Source organism: Podarcis bocagei, assembly GCF_964188305.1.
Source record: "Podarcis bocagei genome assembly, chromosome: 5".
In the NCBI taxonomy this organism is placed as follows: Eukaryota; Metazoa; Chordata; class Lepidosauria; order Squamata; family Lacertidae; genus Podarcis; species Podarcis bocagei.
In genome coordinates this window covers 51,651,009-51,672,063 of record NC_138129.1, presented here as the reverse complement: position 1 = coordinate 51,672,063, position 21,055 = coordinate 51,651,009, and the positions used below count along the sequence as shown (strand labels likewise).

At 46.5% G+C, this 21,055-nt stretch overlaps 1 protein-coding gene across 5 annotated transcripts in view; it reads right to left on the bottom strand.

Moving 5' to 3' along the window:
- SZT2 (SZT2 subunit of KICSTOR complex) overlaps window positions 1-21,055 on the bottom strand; it is an 89,883-nt gene that overhangs the window by 43,855 nt on the left and 24,973 nt on the right. For 4 of the 5 annotated variants that reach the window (XM_081195223.1, XM_081195227.1, XM_081195225.1 and 1 more), the window contains exons 12-32: window positions 17,012-17,154; window positions 16,604-16,756; window positions 16,342-16,456; window positions 15,505-15,710; window positions 13,994-14,218; window positions 13,666-13,744; window positions 12,859-12,950; window positions 10,948-11,116; window positions 10,396-10,516; window positions 10,192-10,305; window positions 8,781-8,978; window positions 8,599-8,699; window positions 8,097-8,232; window positions 7,632-7,760; window positions 6,734-6,938; window positions 6,370-6,482; window positions 5,811-6,039; window positions 2,371-2,524; window positions 2,188-2,280; window positions 1,959-2,040; window positions 175-453 (exon numbers count right to left, since the gene is read on the bottom strand). In XM_081195223.1, the coding sequence (XP_081051349.1) occupies window positions 175-453; window positions 1,959-2,040; window positions 2,188-2,280; window positions 2,371-2,524; window positions 5,811-6,039; window positions 6,370-6,482; window positions 6,734-6,938; window positions 7,632-7,760; window positions 8,097-8,232; window positions 8,599-8,699; window positions 8,781-8,978; window positions 10,192-10,305; window positions 10,396-10,516; window positions 10,948-11,116; window positions 12,859-12,950; window positions 13,666-13,744; window positions 13,994-14,218; window positions 15,505-15,710; window positions 16,342-16,456; window positions 16,604-16,756; window positions 17,012-17,154 (3,136 nt within the window). The remainder of the gene's footprint in view (window positions 1-174; window positions 454-1,958; window positions 2,041-2,187; window positions 2,281-2,370; window positions 2,525-5,810; window positions 6,040-6,369; window positions 6,483-6,733; window positions 6,939-7,631; window positions 7,761-8,096; window positions 8,233-8,598; window positions 8,700-8,780; window positions 8,979-10,191; window positions 10,306-10,395; window positions 10,517-10,947; window positions 11,117-12,858; window positions 12,951-13,665; window positions 13,745-13,993; window positions 14,219-15,504; window positions 15,711-16,341; window positions 16,457-16,603; window positions 16,757-17,011; window positions 17,155-21,055) is intronic. The other variant, XM_081195224.1, reaches the window with a different exon arrangement.

Here is a 21,055-nt window from a genome sequence, read left to right as displayed (position 1 = left end):
CTTCCTTGCCAAGCGCCCAAGGAGGTTGGGCCTCAGCATATGATCCCTCCCTCCCCAGCACCCACCACTCCTTGCTTGGAGGCTGAAACCAATCTTCCCTTGCGGCAGCCCATCCACCCTAGCCATGCCACCCCTCCCCCCCCACCTCAAACCCCAGGGCTCATTTCCATTCACCTAGGCAGGTGGGCAGTGAGCGAACAGGCATGGAACTGTGCTGGCTGCGCAGCTTCACAGAGCATGTCATGTGCAAAAAGAGCGGTGGCATGTCCTGTTCCAGCAGCTCTTGCTCTGCCAGAGAGTCTCCCAGCACGCTGAAGGAGTCCTCGTCCTGGTTAACAGTGTTGGAGTCAGACAGAGAGTCGGCTTCTAGAAATTCGTGGTCCAGCCGTTCCCGATACTCTACTTCCAGTTCGGGGTCACTCTCCGTTCCAATGCCATAGCCAGAAGCATTGCCTACGGGCAAGTTTGAAAAAAGCCAAAGTGCTTTCAAGGGGCGATGGAGCTTTGGTGAAAGGCACCAGGCCTCAAGAATGTTTATCCTGAAAGGGTTAACTACAATCGCACTCACTCTGTGAATAGGGAGACAGATTGGCGTTGGATGTTACAGGAAGCCCTGCCAGCAGAATGCACAAGAGACTGGCACTGCTGGCTGGCCAAGTTCCTGAAATGCCTGAAGCTAGACTGAAAAGCCTTGTGCGTTGTAAAATGTGGGAGTCTTTTGTTAGGAATATATCAAGTGGTTTAATTAGAGTATATAAAATAAACATATATAGAGATATATATTTAGTAATAGTAAACATCAGGAGTGTCAAATTATCACCAAGCATGATTTATGGGCATAAGGAGGAAAAACACTGAGACAAAATATTGGGTAATTACTTGAATATGCACTGATAATATGACTGGATGGTCAGATATAAGTAAATGGATTGATTTTTATTTTTTTAAGAGAGGTGGTAATGAATATTAGTCCGAGCTTGGATGCGCATTCTCCCATGCAGAAGGCAAAGCTGGCCTTTTTAAATTTCAGTGCAACAGTAAAGGCCTGGCAGTACAACAGGCCGCAAGCAGGACAGCTCAGTGGGTAAGAGTACAAGACTCTGAATTTCAGGGTCATGGGACATGGGTTCAAACCCCCATGTTGCGCAAAAAGATTCCTGCATTGCAGGGGGTTGGACTACATGACCCTCATGGTCCCTTCCAATTCTATGATTCTATGAAGCATTGTGAAAACCTCCCTCTGGACAATCCTGCACTCTTTTCTGACAATGTCCCCTCTCCTGGTTGCAAGAATGCTGATAAAGACTCAGGCCCAGGCAACGTAAGGTACCTGGGCTCTAGCTGGCTGGCTGCCAAAGAGGACGTTGCATGGTCCTCACCATGGACTACGGGACATATTGTGAATGGAGTTCACTTGAGAGTTCTTAAACCTCTTAAATTAGAAACAAGCAATTCTAGGAAAGCTGAAACTATACAGCTAGCTCTATGGACTAGAAATCTATGCAAAATATTTGCAGCTTGGGAGAACTGGGGTGCCTCTTAGCCAAAAGGAGGGACCTAATCTTAGCAATTCCTTCGTCTCAACTATTCCAGAAAGCTCAAAGCTAGGATCCTCCACGCTTCTCTCCCCTGCATTGATAGCAGGGATCTGTAGATGTTGATGGACTCCCAACAAACCTAATGAACACCCCTCGGCCATGGATGCTACACTGTGGGGGCCAGGAATATCTGTATGACCACATACCTGCTCTATGGTTTGCTGAGCTCCAGGGGGAAACAGTGCACTGGTCCTCAAGGACTCTTGCACTCTCCCCAGCACATATGCATACATAAAATTTCCTTAGTCCACTTAAGGGTTTAAAAAACGAAATCCAATATCACTAGATTACAAGTGCCAATGCATCTCCAATCATTACAGCAGTCCTCAGAACAGCAGAGTGAGGAAGAGTTTCCCTTACCTTCATCGGCCGCCAGTTCAGTTTCTGAACTTTCCACGTCTTCACTACCTTTCCTATCTGTATGGTCCCGAGAGGCCTCCTCCTAAAACAGAGACAAGAAGCCACATGTGCAACGTGCATCAAGTCTGGGTGCCACATCCTTCCAAGTTTGGCTCTTATACAGCCTTCCAGACCCTCTTAAAGGAGCCTCCCAGGGCAAGGAGGCAAAGATACAAGCATATCCCCCTACCTCTTTTTTGGCAGAAGGAGGGCAGTAGAAGTAATAATGAGGATTGGACGGCACTGGCTTGAAATGCAAGCTGCCAATCTCCAAGAACTTTTCCTAGAACGGGAAGAAGGAACAGTGGGAAACATACTTGGGCCATCAAAGCTACCCTCTCACCTCACCCAGAGGAAGCACTTTTCTCCTTACCTGGATGATCCTGTGCAAGTCCGGGTGCTCCTGGCAAGGCTGGCTGCTCTTTAGCACAGAGAGGGGGAACTCTGAACAGCAGCTAGGGTTGGGCTCTTGGGGAGGGCAGGCCGAAACATGGGACTCTGGCTCACTAAAATCCTCCGTCTCAGCACTGCACAGCAGGATCAAGGAAGAGTGAAGTCAGTCACAAGCAGCTCTGTCTACTTGTGCTCCCAATAATGCAACCTTGACTCCCCTGCTCCTCAGTCAGAAGCAGCCTACATGCCTCTATTCCCCCATACATCCTAAGATCCCCAATGGGTCAGAAATACAGTGGTACTTCAGGTTACATACGCTTCAGGTTACAGACTCCGCTAACCCAGAAATAGTACCTTGGGTTAAGAACTTTGCTTCAGGATGAGAACAGAAATCGTGCAGCGGCAGCAGAAAGCCCCATTAGATAAAGTGGTGCTTCAGGTTAAGAACAGTTTCAGATTAAGAATGGACCTCTGGAACAAATTAAGTACTTAACCCGAGGTACCACTGTAAAGAGTTATGCACAGGAGCACATAGAACTGCTTCATGTGCAAAAAAAAAAAATTGGAATTATTGGAGCTGGGTCTGTGAACTGAACCGCAGCAGAAATCTAGGGCCCTGCTCACAGATTCACTCCACAAGTATAGCCAGTTCTGACCATGAACACACGAGCATAAAATACTGTGTTTGAATCAGATTGCTCAGCCTTAAGTGTGGCCAATAAATAGCGTATGCTCTTGGTTCACCTGCATGGGCATTCCAATCCTCTCCTCCTGTCAAAATGAATGAACCAACTAACAAAACAAAATAATTACATATATACCTCGCCCCTAAATGCCCCCTTCAGGCCACACTTTTCAGAGAGCCATTTTATAGCATTTAGAGATGGGAGGAAAATCTCAAAAATCATCTAAATTACGGTTCTATCAAACCTGTCTAAAACTAATTTGATGGAAGTTTAGTCGATTGATTTTTAAAAGAACCTATGTGCTATGAAGGGATTAGGGGAGGATTAATGGATAAACGCCTTAAATGCAGATCAATGCGCATTTATTGATTCAGCCAAATAGAAAGTGTGAGGAAGAATAACTGGTGGAAGGCAGTAATGCAAATAGTGAAGGAAGGTGAGTTGTAGTGCCTGATATGCAATCAATTAAATGTGTTTTAATAAGCTGAATAATAAAACTATGTTTATTGTAATTAAACTTATTCATTGTAACTTTATTGATTTGTTCAGTTTCATATGTAATTTACCTGGAGTTGGAAATATAAAATGTTGAAAGAGTGGGTGGGGAAAAGGATGCAGACACTCTTTCCCATTATGCTTGAACTGGGAACCTCTGGTTTAAGGACTCCCTACAAACCAGGATATAATCCAATCTTAACTTCTGGGGCAGGTTGTCCAAACCTTTTTCAAAGGGGGCCAGATTTGATGAAGTGAAGGGCCGTGAGGGCCGACCAAAGTTGTTGACCTTTTAAACTGCCACAGGGTTCGGATTAAACCGACCGGCGGGCCAGATTAGGCCCCCGAAACGGACTTTGGACATGCCTGTTCTAGGGAATCCTTAAAACCACAGTTTTCCAGTTCAGGGCACTTGGAAAAGAGTGATTTAATAAATCTCTACTGTAGCTAGATGTGCTCAGCCTTCCTACTTATTTATGCATCCACAAACCAGAAAGCTGGAGTGGCTTGCTGCACCACAAGCCTTTCTAAGAGCTCATAGAGAACATGGGAGTGTAAAGATGGTTTTTGCTTTAATTTTTGTGAGCTGCCTTGCCTTAGGTTCTGGGGGAAAGACAGACAGGCCATCAACCAATCCATCTCACTTGGGGCTTCTCTGGTGAAAGGGGGTGGTGGTGTTAGTTTGTGGCACCTGCTTTCATAGGTCATATTCATGGTTGGCATATGGCTTGTCCTTTTCCACAGATTATAAATATCAGTTACACCTGTGATATTGTGTTCCTATATCGGTTTTATTAATTGTACTGTTTTAAACTGGCGCAGTGCCTCTCCTTTCTCATTCTAGTTCCATTTGGCTGCCCCATTTTCAGTTTGCAAGCCAAACCTTCCTGCTCTCTTCTACTGCACTACAGAGGCACAAATTCCTTCATTTCTACAGGTTTGCTTGAGTTATCTTCTTCATGTGCAGAGGGATGTGGCAGTCAGCCTGGGATCATTTATACTTTGGGTTACAGAATCTCGTTCTCCTACAAAATATATGTCCTTCCTCATTTTTTGCAGTGACATTTACTGCATTTGCTTTTACATGCCACTCAGTGAAAACAACTGGAATAGCTGTTGCCCCTGGGAAAAAAATATGAGATTGCTGTTCAAAGAATCAGTTTTTCTGCACCAAGTTATGACTGTAAGTAATCTTTGCCCTTGATAGGTTAAGGAAATACACAAGGACCATCTGATCTGCATAAACATATCCGCACTATATATTGAGATCATTCAAATGTTAAGAGACTCTGCAATTATTTGCTTATTTTGCATAATTTATTCTATTCCTGCAAGCTATGCAAAGCTTTTAAATGCTGCTCCTTGACTGCTGGAAATTCCACGCAGCCCAACTGTGCCCTGTGAGATTTTATCCTGCACTGTTTACACTTCTTTTTTGCAAGCTCATTTTCCACAGGCAAAAAGAACCCGAACAAACTTAAAAGCCTTTTTTTTAATTAAAAAAGGTGGGGAAGGAGGTGAAATTCTTTAAATGACGGAATGAGAGATGCAAATTAATTCCTTGAGTATAGCAATTACAAAAATGCACATGAACTGGGTGACCTGGTAATCTGACTCCTTGCCCAGCTTCAGTCTTGATCCTTATTTGACTGCTTATTTGACTGAAAACAAAAGGCTGGATATTCAATAATTCAACCAAGGCCAATCGACATTATAGACTGACACCTACCCAATTTTATTTATTTATTTATTTTATGTATAGCCCTGCCTTTCTCCAATGCAGCCCACAAGGCTCACAACATAAATTAAAACAGACACAACTAAAAACATGCAATAAATAGAAATATTTAAAAAATAAATAAGGAACCCTATTAAAAACAGCTCTGAAAAAGCTTAAACCCATCCCTGATCTAAAGTGTCCGCAAGCCCTCTTTGTTGCTTATGTGCATTTGACTTGGTTGTGCTTTTCCCTTCCCCGTACAGAGCCTTGCATGGCCCCAGAATCAGAATCCTGCTTGGAACATTACAGAGGGAGAGCCATTTTAGTGCGCAGAATGGGACTCTGGCAAACTTCTGACATTTGGGGGCCATGGATGAAGGAACCTATTAGGCTACAACCCACTACATACAAGACCAGCAGAGGGAAGCCCTGCAAGATACAATCTTCTTCCAGCACTGCCAAGGCCACCCCAGAGCTACAATTCATTCTGATCTCTCTATATGGAAGCAGCCATCCCACCTGGAAACAGAGACTAGCACACCCCGCGCTCGGGGGGCCTGCGTCAATTCCCCTTCCAAGTTGGTGGGCAGGTGCTGGTGGCGCTCACAGAAGGATCGCACGTGGTTGCACAGAGTAAGCAGAAAGCTCGTGATGTCTATCTCCTGCAAGAGCTCCTCACAATAATCCATGGCTATGAGCAGATCAGGGCAGCTAATGCTGTGGCCCTGTTGTAGGCTCTGGAACAGCCCTGCAAAGAATCAGAGGATCAGAGAGTTAGCTGGCCCTGCAGATTCACCCAGAAACAGCAACACGGTAAGCAGCAGGAATGATGAACGGGGGGGGGGGGGGGAGCAGAGTAACACAGCAGATTTTGCTAGCGGAGGCTGTGGCCCATTTAAATACCACCAAGCTGCCAATCAGGTTCACTCTAAGTATGGGGAATTATTGCAAGTTTGCCACAGCTGCATGGGCTTCTCCTGGTGTTCCAGAAGGAAGTCAGGCCCAGAGGGGTAACAGAAAAGCCAGCTTCCTTCCACTCTGGAGACAGCAACCCAACCTGGGTATATCTATCCTTTACCTTTCACATAGCACTGATGGGAATGCTCTTGCAGCAAGGTACAGAAACTCAGCAATTCCTTGTGCTTGGCATCTAGCCAGGGAGCGCTGGTGGGGCGCTCCACTGACTGGCTTCTGGAAGACAAAATCATCCAATGTTGACCATCTAGATTCTAGGACAAGGCCCACATTCCTCCCCCACCTTAGTTCTCCCTCCAGATCTCACACGCTCCTAAGGCTCTGCCTGCAATACTAGCGCTTGGCCTAATATACACGAGTTTATACATATCCCTGCCCAAACGGCTGGAAACTGAGTAGTGATTGCCTCTGTACAACCTCGAAGGCCAAGATCTGCCCAACAAGTGCAGAGGTGCTCCTGAGCTCACCTGAAAAAGATGTCCCGCAGAGGCTTATCTAGCCTGGGACTGATCATCTGCTCCCGCAACAGCTCCAAGGAGCAGCTGTAGACATAGACAGGGCAGCGGGCTCGGCAGCTCTCACCCAGGTCAAGCTGAGATGTCTGGCGGCTGAAGGAGATACGCCCTTCTCTTCTCGGCACTGCGTCTGGATCTCCCGAGTCCTGGCCAATTTCTGTAGACGGAATACATCTTGGAGGATGAGAAGTAGCCTCAAGCTCACAGCTCAAACAAGAAGGAAATGGTGCTCCTTCTATGCACCTTGACATGGCACACAGCGCACCTTGCATGACTCAGAGCAGAACAGTTGAAATGTGCACCCTTTCCTCTGTCTCAAGGCACTTCAGGTAGTGCTTTACTTCCCCCTGCCCTTTTGCAGCAGAAGGGCATGTGCTCTGCCTGCAGAAGGTATTAATTGATTCCCAGTTTTAAAATGATCTTGTGGGCAGGTAGTAGGAAAGACTTTTGCTGGTGACTTGCTAGAGAGCTGCTGGCAGTCACAAGAAACACAGACTGACGTTCACCAGCCTGGTGCCTTGCAGCTGTTGTTCGCCTACAATCAGCCCCACCCAGCACGTGTAAACATCCCCAATATCCTCTGGGGTGCGGTTGGGTCTTCACCCAACCCACTCCAGCAAGCCTGTGTCAGGGTTCAAGAGAGACTGACATAAACATGAACATCTTCCCAATGATATGCTTGTGTATGGATCTTAAATTATTCAAGTTTGCGCCCTTGGCTAAAAGTGTATGATCCTGAACACCTACAACCAGAACCTAATGCAACTTCCATTATCTCCTTCACCTCCCATCTGATTCCAAACACAGGAGACTGCCTGTGGTGCAAGGAAGCCCAAAACAAAGATGGTACCATTGGCTGGTGTAACACTGACAGTTGGAAGCACCCCTGCAGCCTCCAGCTCCTTTTCTCCTTGGGAAAGTGTTGGTTCCTGCTCTTTGGAAGATTTATCTGTCCCCTGAGCCATCAACCTCTGTATGTCTGGAAAAGATGGTAAGAGTTTATTGCACATTATTTGCTGTCATCGCATCTGGCTTCATTCATGGGATATATAGCAACCGACATAGTCAGAACATCGCAGCTGCCGTAATCTTCCTACTGTACCACACAAGAAAGCAATCAGGTGGTTCTCTTAAGGAAAACAAAGCAACAAGCTTCTAGTCCTTAAAGAGTGAGAATTTAAACCTGTGGCAGGATTCAGCATCCCTTGGCACAGCCTACAGTCTACAGAATATTGGCGAGCACCTGTCTCATCTCTGTATGACTTCATTTCCTCAGGCAGGTGTCCAATTCCCTTTCTGATATAGTTTGCCTTACCTGGAAATGTGGCTGGTAGGAAGGTGAGGAAAAGATGCTGTGGATTTACCAGCTTGGCATAGCATCGCCACAGGGGGAAGAGGTCCTCAGGTGCTGGTAAGATCTCATCTCTTGACCCCTCTGCATTGTTTGGAGCCTAAGACAGTAAAGTCAAATTGAACATGGCCATGGCATTTTGACATAGGAACCCTGCTCCTCACCCAGATTTAACAAGCAAAGTGTGTTGACACACATTTTTGGTAGCAAAGGTAGATAACTCTCTCGTCAGTCATTCACATAGCCCTTTAGATACAAAAACATAATGACTGATTGAGACAGAACTGTTACAACTCAGTCAAGCTACTGGAGCGGATTCGGTTGCCTACTCACTGTTGCCCATATGCACTGAGATCACCCCAAGAAAGATCTCCTTCAGAAGAGAATAGCAGAAGGAACCTCTCAAGTTCAGGGGGCTCTCTGGGGTCCTTGGCAGTTTGATACAGAGGTCAAGGGGATGCTGTACCTGTTGTGTAACTGCAGAGGTAGTCCTGTCTTTGCTGCCAACAGAATGGTAGGTGCGGGCTGGATCCCGATGTTCAGGGAGCACAGAGGCCTTGGGAGGCTCTGTTAAGAGGGACGTAAAATGGTCAGAAGCCATCAAGGGAATGGAGAAAGGCAAAAACAGCTGCATGCATGTCCTCTTACCTTGGACCACTGGAAGCATAAATGGGGTTGGGTGGCCATCTCTGTCCCGCTGCAGCACCTGCTCCATGAAGCTTATATGATCTGTGCCAGATAGCATGATCTCCCTGTCGCTGAGGTCATGCTGGAGGCAGCCATGGAAGAGGCTGAGGAGAATTTCATTGGGCAAGAAGGAAGAGTCCTTTGCGATCCCATCATCCTCTATTATAGGTGGAAAACCAAAAATCCGAGGAAACCGATTTTTCTGTTGCCTCAGCCTAGCACACCCACCCACTGCACATGCAGGTCTGACAGCTTCGTGGGACTAAGTCAGACAAGAGCATCCAACCTCCCTGGCCCAGCTTAAAGCAATAGGAATGGGGTTTGGAAGGCATTCCAGTGATTCAAAACGAAGATCCCTTCCTACTGCTTCATTACATCTCATGTTCAATGGCAGATATGGCAAGAAGTCCCCCCCACCCAATAATCTTTATTAGTTTTCTGGTTGCATACTCCATATACACATAATGTGTTGCATTTTACATTTATACTTGCTCCTAAGCGCTGACTTCCCTCCTTCCTTCTTCTGGTTTTTTATATAATTTTTTATATAATTTTTATATAATTTTCATATAATTTTATTGCATTATTTTCATCCATTTTGTATATTGTTATTCATTTTCCATATTTGTCCATAGTATATCCATAAACAAATAAATCCTCCTGTTTATACAATTCTTGTTGTATGTCTGTATTCATTTACAACTACTGTTATATTAATCTCCTTATACATTTTGCTTCTTATTATTTTCATTATCCATCACTTTCCTTAATCTTTCCCGTTATGAGGTTTATTTCCAATTCTACTGGTTTCACTATTTCATCTTATTTTTCCTATATACAAGTTTTTTTTAAAAAAGAGAGACCGGGTCTCCTGCACCATCTGACTGGAAGACATATACAGGCAACAACCATTTTGCACGCATTCAAAGCATGCACGACCATGCATGCATGCATCACTGTGATCCCGGAGGCGGTAGGAAAAGGAGGCAGAATAGGGCAAGGGCGGGGGCATAACAGGGCAGGCTTAGATGTGCTCTGCCATCATGCGCAATGACCTAGAATGCAACCCCCACACAAACTGGGAGTTGCCTATATATAAGTGCATATACTTATACATATTATTATGTTGTGTTATACATATATGTAAAAAATGTACATACTGATGATTGTAAGGAAAATACCCTCAAAGTGGTTTACAAACCCAGAAGTGTAGACGGTGGTAATTCAGAAGAAAGGCACACATAGCCTGCATTGCCCAGAAGCACTCTTGGTTAACGCGCTTTGGCTATTCTGGAGACAAGAAGCACTGAGCCCCGGCCATGCCCTTTCCACAGGAGAAATGTGCAAAAGTTTCAGGCCTAAGTTGACTTACCTCCTGTCAGCATCAGGAAGGACATTTCAATCTGCTGACACTTTGGCAATAGCTTCATGAGGTCAAACTGGAATGGAATTTCATGTACCCGGGAGCCGCTTCCAGCACCACAACCTACGGCAAAAAGTAGGAGTATAACCTCTGTCAAGCCACAGGAACAGCCCCATCTCAAAATGCCCAGAAAGCACATGCTAGGAGAATCACCTTCGGCAGTAGTGGGCCTTGGATCACATGCTGGGAAGACCCAGTCCTTGTTCTGGCACAGCTGGCTGATATACTCAAAGGCAAGCATGGTATGGATGCACATTAGATCTCGAGGGTAAAGCTGGAAGAGGGATCTGAAGTAAGACGCAGGGCTTGGCAACACAAAGACTTTACCATTTCAGAAATACCACTCCGTTAAGACACAGAGATGCCAAGGATAAACTTGAACCAGGTATACAAATCTTCTCCATATATACTCCAATGGGAGTAAAATTCATGTTCAGATAATTATTTGATGAGAAAAATCCTAGTGGGGGGGAAAGCAACTTCTCCCCAAGGAGGAGAAGGTAGTGTTTTCACAACAAACAATAATGGTGGCTGGACAGATCATCATGACAGAGGCTCCTCACCTATAAAGCATTTGGACAGCTCCCATTCTGGCCCCCAAGACCAAAAGCCAGGAAATACCAGCTGTCAGTCATGGTCGCTGCAAGGCAATGGTCCCAGAGGTTGCCTTCCCTTTCCCTCACCCTCACCACCAAAGGAACGTACCGCTTTGGGAATTTTCTGGTAAGACAGGCCATGTAAGTGTCGCCAGCTGTCTGATTCACTATTCACACAGCCACTTTGTGGCTCCACCCAACACTCGGTAACAAGGTTCAGCTCCATGTCCACCTCAATAGCTTCCACCTCTGTATCATTGTCATCATCTGTGGAGAAACTGGAGAGCAAGCGAAACATTGTAAGCATGGCTTGGGCATCAGTGAGTGCTCCTCACATTTCCTTGGCTTCTGCTTATTATTTGCCTGAATCCCCATAGTATTGAATTGTCCAGGGACTAGTCTTTCCCATCATCTGATGAGAATACCTGGCCAGGCCACTGCGCATAAGCAAAGTCATCATTTAGCCTGTCTTGTGACGCTACTAGCCACAATGGCTGTGATCTGCTTCCAGTGCCAGACATGGTATGTCACTGAGTACCAGTTGCAGAGAACCACAAGTGGGGTGAGCACTACTGCCCTTGTGTGCCTTCCCATAGGCATCTGGTTGGTCACCGTAAGAACAGAATGGCTTTTGGCCTGATCCCTCAGAGCTCTTATGTTCTTAAGGGGCATAAATGGGCCTTGGGCCTTTGTGGAAAGGAAACTAGGCTGAACTAGGCTGCGCGAAGGGCTGACAAAGTTTTTCTTCCTAGATAGCTGAAAGGGAGCTTTACACCCAGATGGAATAATTTTTAACATTAAGGATAGACGCATGGAGTCTACACTTCTCAGAATGCCTCATCAAGGTAAATGCCTCACAAGTTTCCCAGCTCTCTCTGGATCCTAGACTAAAGGTAAAGGGACCCCTGACCATTAGGTCCAGTCGTGACCGACTCTGGGCTTGCAGCGCCCATCTCGCTTTATTGGCTGAGGGAGCTGGCGTGCTGCTTCCGGGTCATGTGGCCAGCATGACCAAGCCGCATCTGGCGAACCAGAGCAGCGCATGGAAACACCATTTACCTTCCCGCCAGAGCGGTACCTATTTATCTACTTGCACTTTGACATGCTTTTGAACTGCTAGGTTGGCAGGAGCAGGGACCGAGCAACGGGAGCTCACCCCGTTGCGGGGATTCGAACCGCCAACCTTCTGATTGGCAAGTCCTGGGCTCTGTGGTTTAACCCACAGTGCCACCCGTGTCCCGGATCCTAGACTAGGCACCCACAAAAAGGAGGCCACTTCCACATTCTTTGGCTTGGCATCAGGGCCATGAAAACAAGTATGCCTCAAATATTTTTAAAGCCTACGTAGCCTTGGAGTGATGAGGTATTAATACAAGAAATACCACACCAAGGGAACACTCAGTGGTTTGGCACATCCGCTTTCTACTTGTTGTGCAGCTGTTATGCATTCCTCTTAGTCTGTTCAGCTGACTTCCACCCCCACATTTTTGCTGGACAATTATAAGGCATAGAGTGCTGTGCAAAGGGAAACTGAGGCAAGCTAATCAACTTCCAGTTACGACACAGCCAGTGATTCTTTCCCCTGGTTCTTTACATGTACTTTGGAGAACTCTGGGCTCTGGACAAGCACTGCCAATAAAGGCCTTGGAAGAGCTGGCTTCCAGCCCAGATAGACTGGGGCAGTGTTCACACATACATACAGTACTTACTTTGATGGGCACAATCTGGGGTGCCAGAAAGGTACTTAGCAGAGAAAGTCTTTGAGCTCTCACAACGTGATGCTAGCAACCTGTCTGGGTAGGAAGGACACCCAGGCACTCCCAACCAGAAGCCCCCTTGCCACTGTAAGCAGCGGCAGACCAGAAGCAAGGGGTAATGTTTGATATTTGGCAGTTTAATCCACAACCCCAACGTTTCCTGGGGACCCTCCAGCTGCACCCAGAAGTCCCTGTTCCTGCAAGCTGCCTGTAGTGGCAGGTCTTCTTTTATGACCCCAGGGTTGGCGATCCCTTACCCTCACCTGTCTTTGGTTGAAGTGGAATGTGGAGGGAACAGCACATATTGGACAATGCAGCTGTGCTTCTCACTGCCGCTCTCTCTTGAGGAGTCACTCTGTGGAAGAACAATCTGCGTGAGCCTATCCTGCTGCTGCATCACCTCTCTCCTAAGGCACGTCTGAGGCGAGGAGAGAAGCAGCCAAGCAGTACAACTTGCCAACATCTGGCCCAGCCCGCACACACTCTGGGCTCAATGTTTCTTTTGGTGTTGGCTTTCCATGGAGGAGGGGGCTAGACAGAACAGAACTGGGAGGATGTTCATCAGGCAGATCTTATCAGGAGAACTTCCTGCCCCTCCCTGGGCTGTAACACTGGGAAACTTCTCATTCGCTTCCTCAGAGGCCATGGGAGGAGCATCAGCCGGATGCCATTTCCACCTGCTGACCTTCTTTATTATGGGTGGACTAGCCTTTTGGGGGCTGAGGGCCATGGAATCATGTTTTAATGACAAATTTGGGGGGGGCCTTCAAGCACCATGAAAATCTCGGGGGGGGGGGTGGGCCAGATGTGGCCTGCAGGTCACGGGGCAGCCACCCTTGTAAACAGGACCAACAGGAAAACTCCTGAGAGAATGGCACACAAAATAGGTTTCGACATGTCAGGGTCAGGGAGTTAACACAGGTGCATTAGGCCTGGCCACAGGTGTCTCTGCATCCACCCCATGCCACCCACAGATTGAGATCAGCCCTTACTGGGATCACGATGATGTGGCAACACTGGAGGCAAGAGGAAGGGTATCAAACCAAAGGGGAAGAGCAAACCGTGTTTACCTTCATGGGCAACTCCAGCACCATACTGATAATTCCATCGCCACTGGACGCAAAATGAAAACCCTCGGACAGACGAACCCTGCACATCCCAGAGGAAAACTATGGCAGGTTACCAGGTTCTTACAACACCCTCACCTGTGTATGCCTCACACTCCAACCCTTCGTAGTCTCTCTCAAAGTAATGCAACCCCCCCCCCATCATCAAGAGCTCAGTCACACCCATCTATCCGACACTGGCAGAAATAACCTAAGTAGGACAACTATCCTCCTCCTCCGCAGCTCTTTGGGTGGGCTCAGATTCAGGCTTTGCAATGAAATGGGCACTTACTCTGTGAGAGTGGACAGCAGTTGCGCCACGGCTGTGATGGGCACTGTGGGTACCAGCCCTGACTGCACACACCAGATCCAGCGCTGGTGGTAGAAGTAGCGAGACAAGGAAGCCAGGGTGGAGGAAGCTGTGCGGTTGGCCACCATGGTGAGAGGGCCAGACATGGGGGGATTCTCCAGAGGCAGGAGGCATGGAACACGATAGTCAGAGGGCAACTTCTCATATCTAGGAAGTGGAGAGAGGAAGTGAACATGACTACAGCTGTGAGGCTGTCGCGTTTGTACTGGCCCCATGGATAACACTTTTGAGACGCCAGTGAGTCATCTCTGCACCTTCTCAGCCTGAAGTCCACCACACAAGCCCACCCCAGTGTGCAGAAAAAAAGGCTTGTGTACACAATGGCAAAGACATCACAAAAGAACACACCATATATTAAGAGAATTTCCTGCAGGCACAAAATTTCCATTTTAATTTAGGAATTTATGTAGGCTTATTGGAGGGGCATATAATCAGCAGTGCTTCTTAAATTCCACAAAGAATTGGAGTTTTTTTTAAAAGTAAAAACAAATTTAAAACCACAGATTGCATAACACAGGAGAGGGCAGGCATGTATATAGGACTGTGGAACCTGTAGGAAAAGGATTGGCAAAGATGGGAAAGCAGAAGTGGTGGGTTTTTTTGAGGACGGATTGAAAATAAGCCCAGAAGCCTAATCCAATGAGCCTTTCATGCTCAACTTCCATTAAACATTTCAGCTTTCCCACCAAAAATTAATTGTCTAGGGGGAAAAAATCTTTTTAAAGTGAAAAGATTCCCAGAATTACAAAGCATACTCTGCTTTGTTTACCACACCTGCCTGCAACCTTTGCAGCCCCTAAGCAGGAAGGGTGTCAAATTCCCACAGCCCAAGCCGGTTAGTCACCCTCTCTCATAATGTTAAAGAATCCAGGGTTCTCCACCAAGCCTGAAGGGCGAGAGATTCAGTACCTTTACACACAACTGACAATTAAGTTACATAATCTGCTGCCACATAATGTGGGACTGGACACAAAATTGGTTGGCTTCAAAAGACAATTAGGTAAATTAAAGGAGAATAACAGCTATTTAGTATTAAACCACAGGATCAGAGGCAGCATGCCTCTGCATAGCGGCTGCTGGGCCACAACAGTGAGAGCACTGATGTCCTCATACCCTGCTTGTGATTTTACCTGTAGGCGCTAGGCGGGTCCCTGTGGGAAATAGCTTGCTGACCTAGACCAACAAATAGTTAACACGGTGTCCTCCAGAGGTTTTGGACTATGACTCCTGACCATTGGGCATACTGAGGGAAGGGGTGATGGGAGCTGTAGCCCCAAACACCAGGTTAGCTACCCCTGAAGGCTTTTGGGGTCCAGTCCAACTTCTGATACTTACAACCTCCACAGTGGCCAAATCATATGCCAGGGTCTGCCTGTTCCAGGCCTACTGAAGTTCTAAGGTACCGAATGTTCTGCATGTCCTGTCCCTGTTACCTAATCAGGAGCTTCTCCAGAGGCTTGTGCAGCACAATAAGGCAAGGCCTGTCCGAGAGGGTTGGCTGGGCCCCAGGCACAGGAGGAGATTTCGATGGGGAGCTGCTGCCCAGGGCCTTCCGCTTCACTTTTGGCGTTGCCTCTTTGCTCTGGACTCTGTGGGGGAAGCGCAGCTGAAGGATACGATCTCTTAATTCTTCTACTATCTGTTGGGAGAGAAGTAGATGGGCACAAACACTGGAGCAGAACGTTTGCCTGCTCCTTACATACGAACAGCTGCTGTTGTGGAACCTCATAGCTCCTTGGGCCCTGCTGTTCTCTCTGTAGAAGCTGCAACTCTGGCTCCAAAATCCCCCAGGCGTACTGGTCTGTCTCTGTCAGCAATGTTACCTGATGTCCCAAAAACTAAGACATCAGCCCCACGAGGGAATTCCCCATGGAATCCTCCTTACTTAAAGCAGCCCAGAAGGAGACTACAGCTTGCCTCTTAGATGTCCATCAAGACCTGGATCAGTTCCAGAAATACCATATGCCTAGGCAATTTTAGACAAGTTTGCTGCACTACTGGAGGAGAGTGGGAGGGATGGGCCCTCCAGCTAGCTTTGCCCACCAACCGCAATATTATTTAGGCCTAGAAACAAGGCTTCTAGTCTATGAAGCCCAAGGAGGACTTCAGATGCTGTTGAATGTACAGGAGAACATATTGCTGCTTGGTAGTGCTGAAGGATTTACTCCCCCCCCCCCCAAATACCCACTGAACCGATTCTTGCTGTGTAAATGCATTTTCCTGCAGTTTTGCTAAATGCTTACTATGACCCGAGGAAATCCAGTACTCACTTTGTTCCTGATCTTAGCAAGCGTCCCAATGGGGAACCCCAGACGAAGGACCATGCAGGGAGCTTTGGAAATGATCCGCACCACATAGAATGAAAAAGGAGGCTGATCCTCAGAACTGCAGAATGGAGAACAACAAACAGCAGGTGGAACAAGCATCAACACAAGCACTGACAACTTTTTCTACCTTAACCCCGAATCTAAGGTGCTCACCTTATACAATGTCTCATCCCCAGCTGCCCCACCCCTTTATTAAGTGCCTTACCTGCGCATGAGCTTGACGTAGGAGTAGCCTTCCACAAGCACAAAGCTACTCCAGTCACGCAGCAAGGAAGTCAGCGCCGAGTGCGAGATGCGGCACTGAATAGTGCTGTAGCGGCCGTTGTTGCCTGGGGTGTGCAAATGCTTTGGGACTGGCCTGGGAAGTACATCAAAGGGTTACTACTCATGGTCCAGGATAGACTGCTGGTTCCTCATCCTTCTACTCTTGGGCAAAACACACATGTGAGAGCTCTCCCTCAGCCATTTGGATGCTATCGGTAAGAACAAGCAAAACCACAGGCTAAGCCACCTGTGGGTGTTAGCAAGATTTGCACTGTGGCTGGAGTACTTCAGCTATCTCTATGCATGCTCCCCCAACCATGAGACACCCAGCAACCCAGCGTGCACATACATGTCATGCTCCAAGAGGATTACGATGCGGTGCATGTGCAGCCACCTCTGCCAGAAGTTGGCATCCATAGACAGAATGGGCTTCCAATAGGCTGCAAACTGCGAGTGGCAGGAGTCCGAGCTGCTGTGCTGCAACGACAGTACCTAAAAGGGAGGGAAATAGTACTCTGTTGGTGCCTTTCCCTTTGGTTCTACGGTGGAGTGCAGTACATTCTGCTCCCCAAAGCCGTCATGCTAGGTGGTTAAGCACAAGGTTGGTCAAATTATGCCATTCCCCTGAAACAGTTCAAAATCATCTTCATCAGAAGTTACAGACACCAAGGACAAACTCACAAATTGCTGCCATCGCAGTGCCTGGGTGCCATAATGAAACTACCTCCCTCTCCTCCCCCCAAATCTGCCCTAAGGGTTCCTCCAACTCTCTGGAGCAGATCTGGGGAGGGCACAGGGCATATTGCAGAGAGGAGAGGGGGAAGCCACATTCAGTTAACTGTAATCCTTGTGCTGATGGAAATAGTTAGTAGAATACCACCCAAAATTTCCTACTGAGAGAATATCTAGCACCCCATTTGTTTTTAACCAGCAATGAAAAAAGCAGCTCTGAGTGTTCGCCTAAGACAGACCCCATGAGGGCCTGACATTATATATGCAATGGTCAAAATGAACTGCAACAAGCTAGATTGTCAATGCATGGTGCAGGAAATCAACAAGTGTACTTACTCAATGAAAATGCTACATATAAACAGAACAATAAGTGCTAAGAATGGGCTGCGAGGTAAAACCTATAGGGGAAGCTGGAAGAGAGGGCATGTGGAGACAGATGGCTAGCATTAATATGAGAGATGAACAACGGCTCAGAAACTCAAGACAGCTGCCTTGAGGCCTCAAGAAGATCAAATAAAGATTAGCTTGCACTGCTTAATCAGGATGCCTTTACTCGTCTGTGGTCTTGGCATCCTGACTGAACTTGTTTTTGGCCATTACATTGGGGCAGATCCAAAGGGGCTTGTGCCTCAGAGGCACATGTCTGACCTGATCTATGGGGTTCTTAATTTGACAGAGATTAGTCAACACCAAGACACATAGGTGGTGTTAGTCTCCTAAGCTGTGTTCAAGGAAATGGACAGGATATAGCAGCCCTTTCAGCTGACTAAGTTAACTTTGGAACTCTGTTTTTGAATCACAAGTGGCAATGAGGGGGAGCAGCCTGGATTCTCCTTTCTTCTACCTCTGCAGAGCCACTCGACAGGAATGCCCCCTTTCGCCATTGCTGTTTATGGTTATGGAAACTCTGACTAATTTTAACATGCAACAATAACGACGTGGAAGGCCTAGGTGTAAATGGCAGAGAGCATGTACTCAGCCTGTTTGCTGACAATAGCCTCCTTTTTCTGAAAGATCCGATCAAAGTCTGACCTGAGATCCAAACAGTCCTGGACCCCTTTCACTCTGCAACTGGTCTTGAAGTGAACTGTGGTAAGTATGTTATGTTATGTATAGGCATACCGCTAGCTGATCAACTACAAAGCACTTGCAGTTTTACTTTGCAGCTCAGGTGCCTAAAGTATCTGGGGACAGTGATCATCTAACTGCTTCAGCAACTCAAAAGGAAAAATTATTACTCACTAGTGAAAGATGTCAAAACCGACTTACACAGATGGAGCTCTCAATCTCACCTAGTTAGAGAGAATCTCAGCAGTAAAAGCATCTTTGTCACCTTGATTCTTGTTCTTATTCCACATGCTCCCCCCATCTGGTTGGATGATGGAGTGATGAGACAATGGCAAAAGTTGCTTAATGGCTTTATTAAGGGAAGGCAGAGGCCCCTAATGAGCAAAATCATTACGTATCAAACAAGGAATGGGGTGGAAGGGGGTCCCAAACCTTCAGTTTTATTATGAATCATGCCAGCTCTGATGTAGGAGTGCAAATATCCAGAGTGTGGGGTCAGGTGGGATTACCATGAGGAATTATAACAAATATAGAGTAAGCCATCTGTGTCAGCAATGAAAGCATTGTGTTGACTGGGTTTAAACTATTTTGATATGATTCTTGATCAATCCACACCTCTGCATCCCTGCCCTGTTCCATTTCTCTTTCTTCACAAGTCACGTACACAGCCCAGTTGCTTCACCAGGCAGGCTCCTGGGTCATCAAAGACAGTGGGCAGCTTCTTTGATGTAGCTTTTCTGATATGTTAATCTTAGGATGTTAATCTTAGGGCCAGGAAACAGGTCTCACATAAAGGTGACAATGATCGCTGTCCTCCTGGCCATCCTTTTATCATGTATATTGCTTGTTTATCACCTCTGGGGTTGCCAAATGCTCTCCTTTGTAGTTCTGTTCTTTGTTTACCCCAGAAATATGTGTGCTTAATAAGTTTTGGTAGTTTAACTTTGTTCCCACATGGGGTTTGTGGAAATGCTCAGAATAAATCTGATTGGTTCTTACGAAGACTCTGTAAAAAGCTCTTTTGTGAATAAAACGACCTGGGCCAGGAGCTGGAGGGAGAGAGAGACAGAGACTATTATACGCACCCTTCCCAGAGTCTTGCTGGTTCAAGCCTCTGTGTGTATTCTTATTAATCAGAGTTCAATCCTTCCTTTACTTTGTGAACGCCTCACTCCGACAATTATCTTATTTAGTAAATGACAATCTGGATGTAGCATTGGTTCTGACTGAAATTCGTCCAGATTGCCCCAAGGGCAGAAACATACCCGTCCCAAAAACTGTCCTTGGCAAAGAGGAAAGCAATAGCCAATCCACTGAGTGACCCTGAAAATGTGGAAGAAATGGGCTTTGTTTTTGACTCCCACTCCACCCATTTACCTTTGTTACCCCTTCTTGTTTCACCTGTTTTTCAGATAAAGATAAACCAATTCAAAGGATGGGATGATAAAGGTCTGTATAGAGCAGCTGTTCTTTTCACCAAAGATCAAACATTAAATGGGAAGAAGCTTTGCACCATGCTGGGACATCTTAGTTACAACTGAAATCAACTTCTCCGAGGTCCATATCTCGGTATGATGTTAAAGTGCTCAGGGGAAGTCCCTAGAGGTCTGACATTATTTGAAAATCACTGCCTTAATGATGGCCAAGACATCAAGTGTTTGATATCCATGTTGCATACAGGATTTTGCTTCCCAAGTTATGTGGCACGACTAAGGGCCTATGCAGAGCTTGGGAGGTGGACCCGAAATCAAGGGAAATGTCTGGAATGCTGTGTGGTCAAAGACGTCACTGAAGTTTGTGTCTGCAAAGTTAAGAGAGACCACACTGTACGTTATCCTGGTTAAACTGGGTTGCATGAATAACACTGTGTCTATGCTGTACTGGGAAGGGATGCGGTAAAACTGGTGCAATGTTTCATTTGTGGTGATCTTGACCTGTGGTACTACTCCAAGAAATCACGGATATTCTTAACCAGAGCTTTTCCTGACCCAGGACTTGCCCTTATTTCAGTTTTCTCTTTCACTATGCAAGGCTGGTAGGCAAAGGTATGCTTAATTGCATTAGCTGAAAAATTGACAAAACGTCATTGTGTGTTGTGAGGCAAAATAAAGAGAGATAATTTTGTATGTGCATGGGGTCTGTTTTTGCATTATCTGGTGGGTCAAGGTGTACCTGCAAGACCCTGGATCCTCACAAAACTTTTTGGTTAGACCTATTACTCAGACAGCTGTTATTTGGAGGTTTGACAAATGTGTTGCACTGAGAGTTCTTACACAGATCTGCATTCCTCTATATTACACATTTATTTTGCAGTTAGAAGTGATCATGCATGCTAGGTTGAAGCTCTGGTTTCGTTATACAGTGGTACCTCGCAAGACAAAAAACTCGCTAGACGAAAGGGTTTTTTGTTTTTTGAGCTGCTTCGCAAGACGATTTTTCCCTATGGGCTTGCTTCGCAAGACGGAAACGTCTTGCAAGTTTGTTTCCTTTTTCTTAACACCGTTAATACAGTTGCGACTTGACTTCGAGGAGCAACTCATAGAACGCGGTGTGGTAGCCTTTTTTGAGGTTTTTAAAGACTTTGGTGATTTTT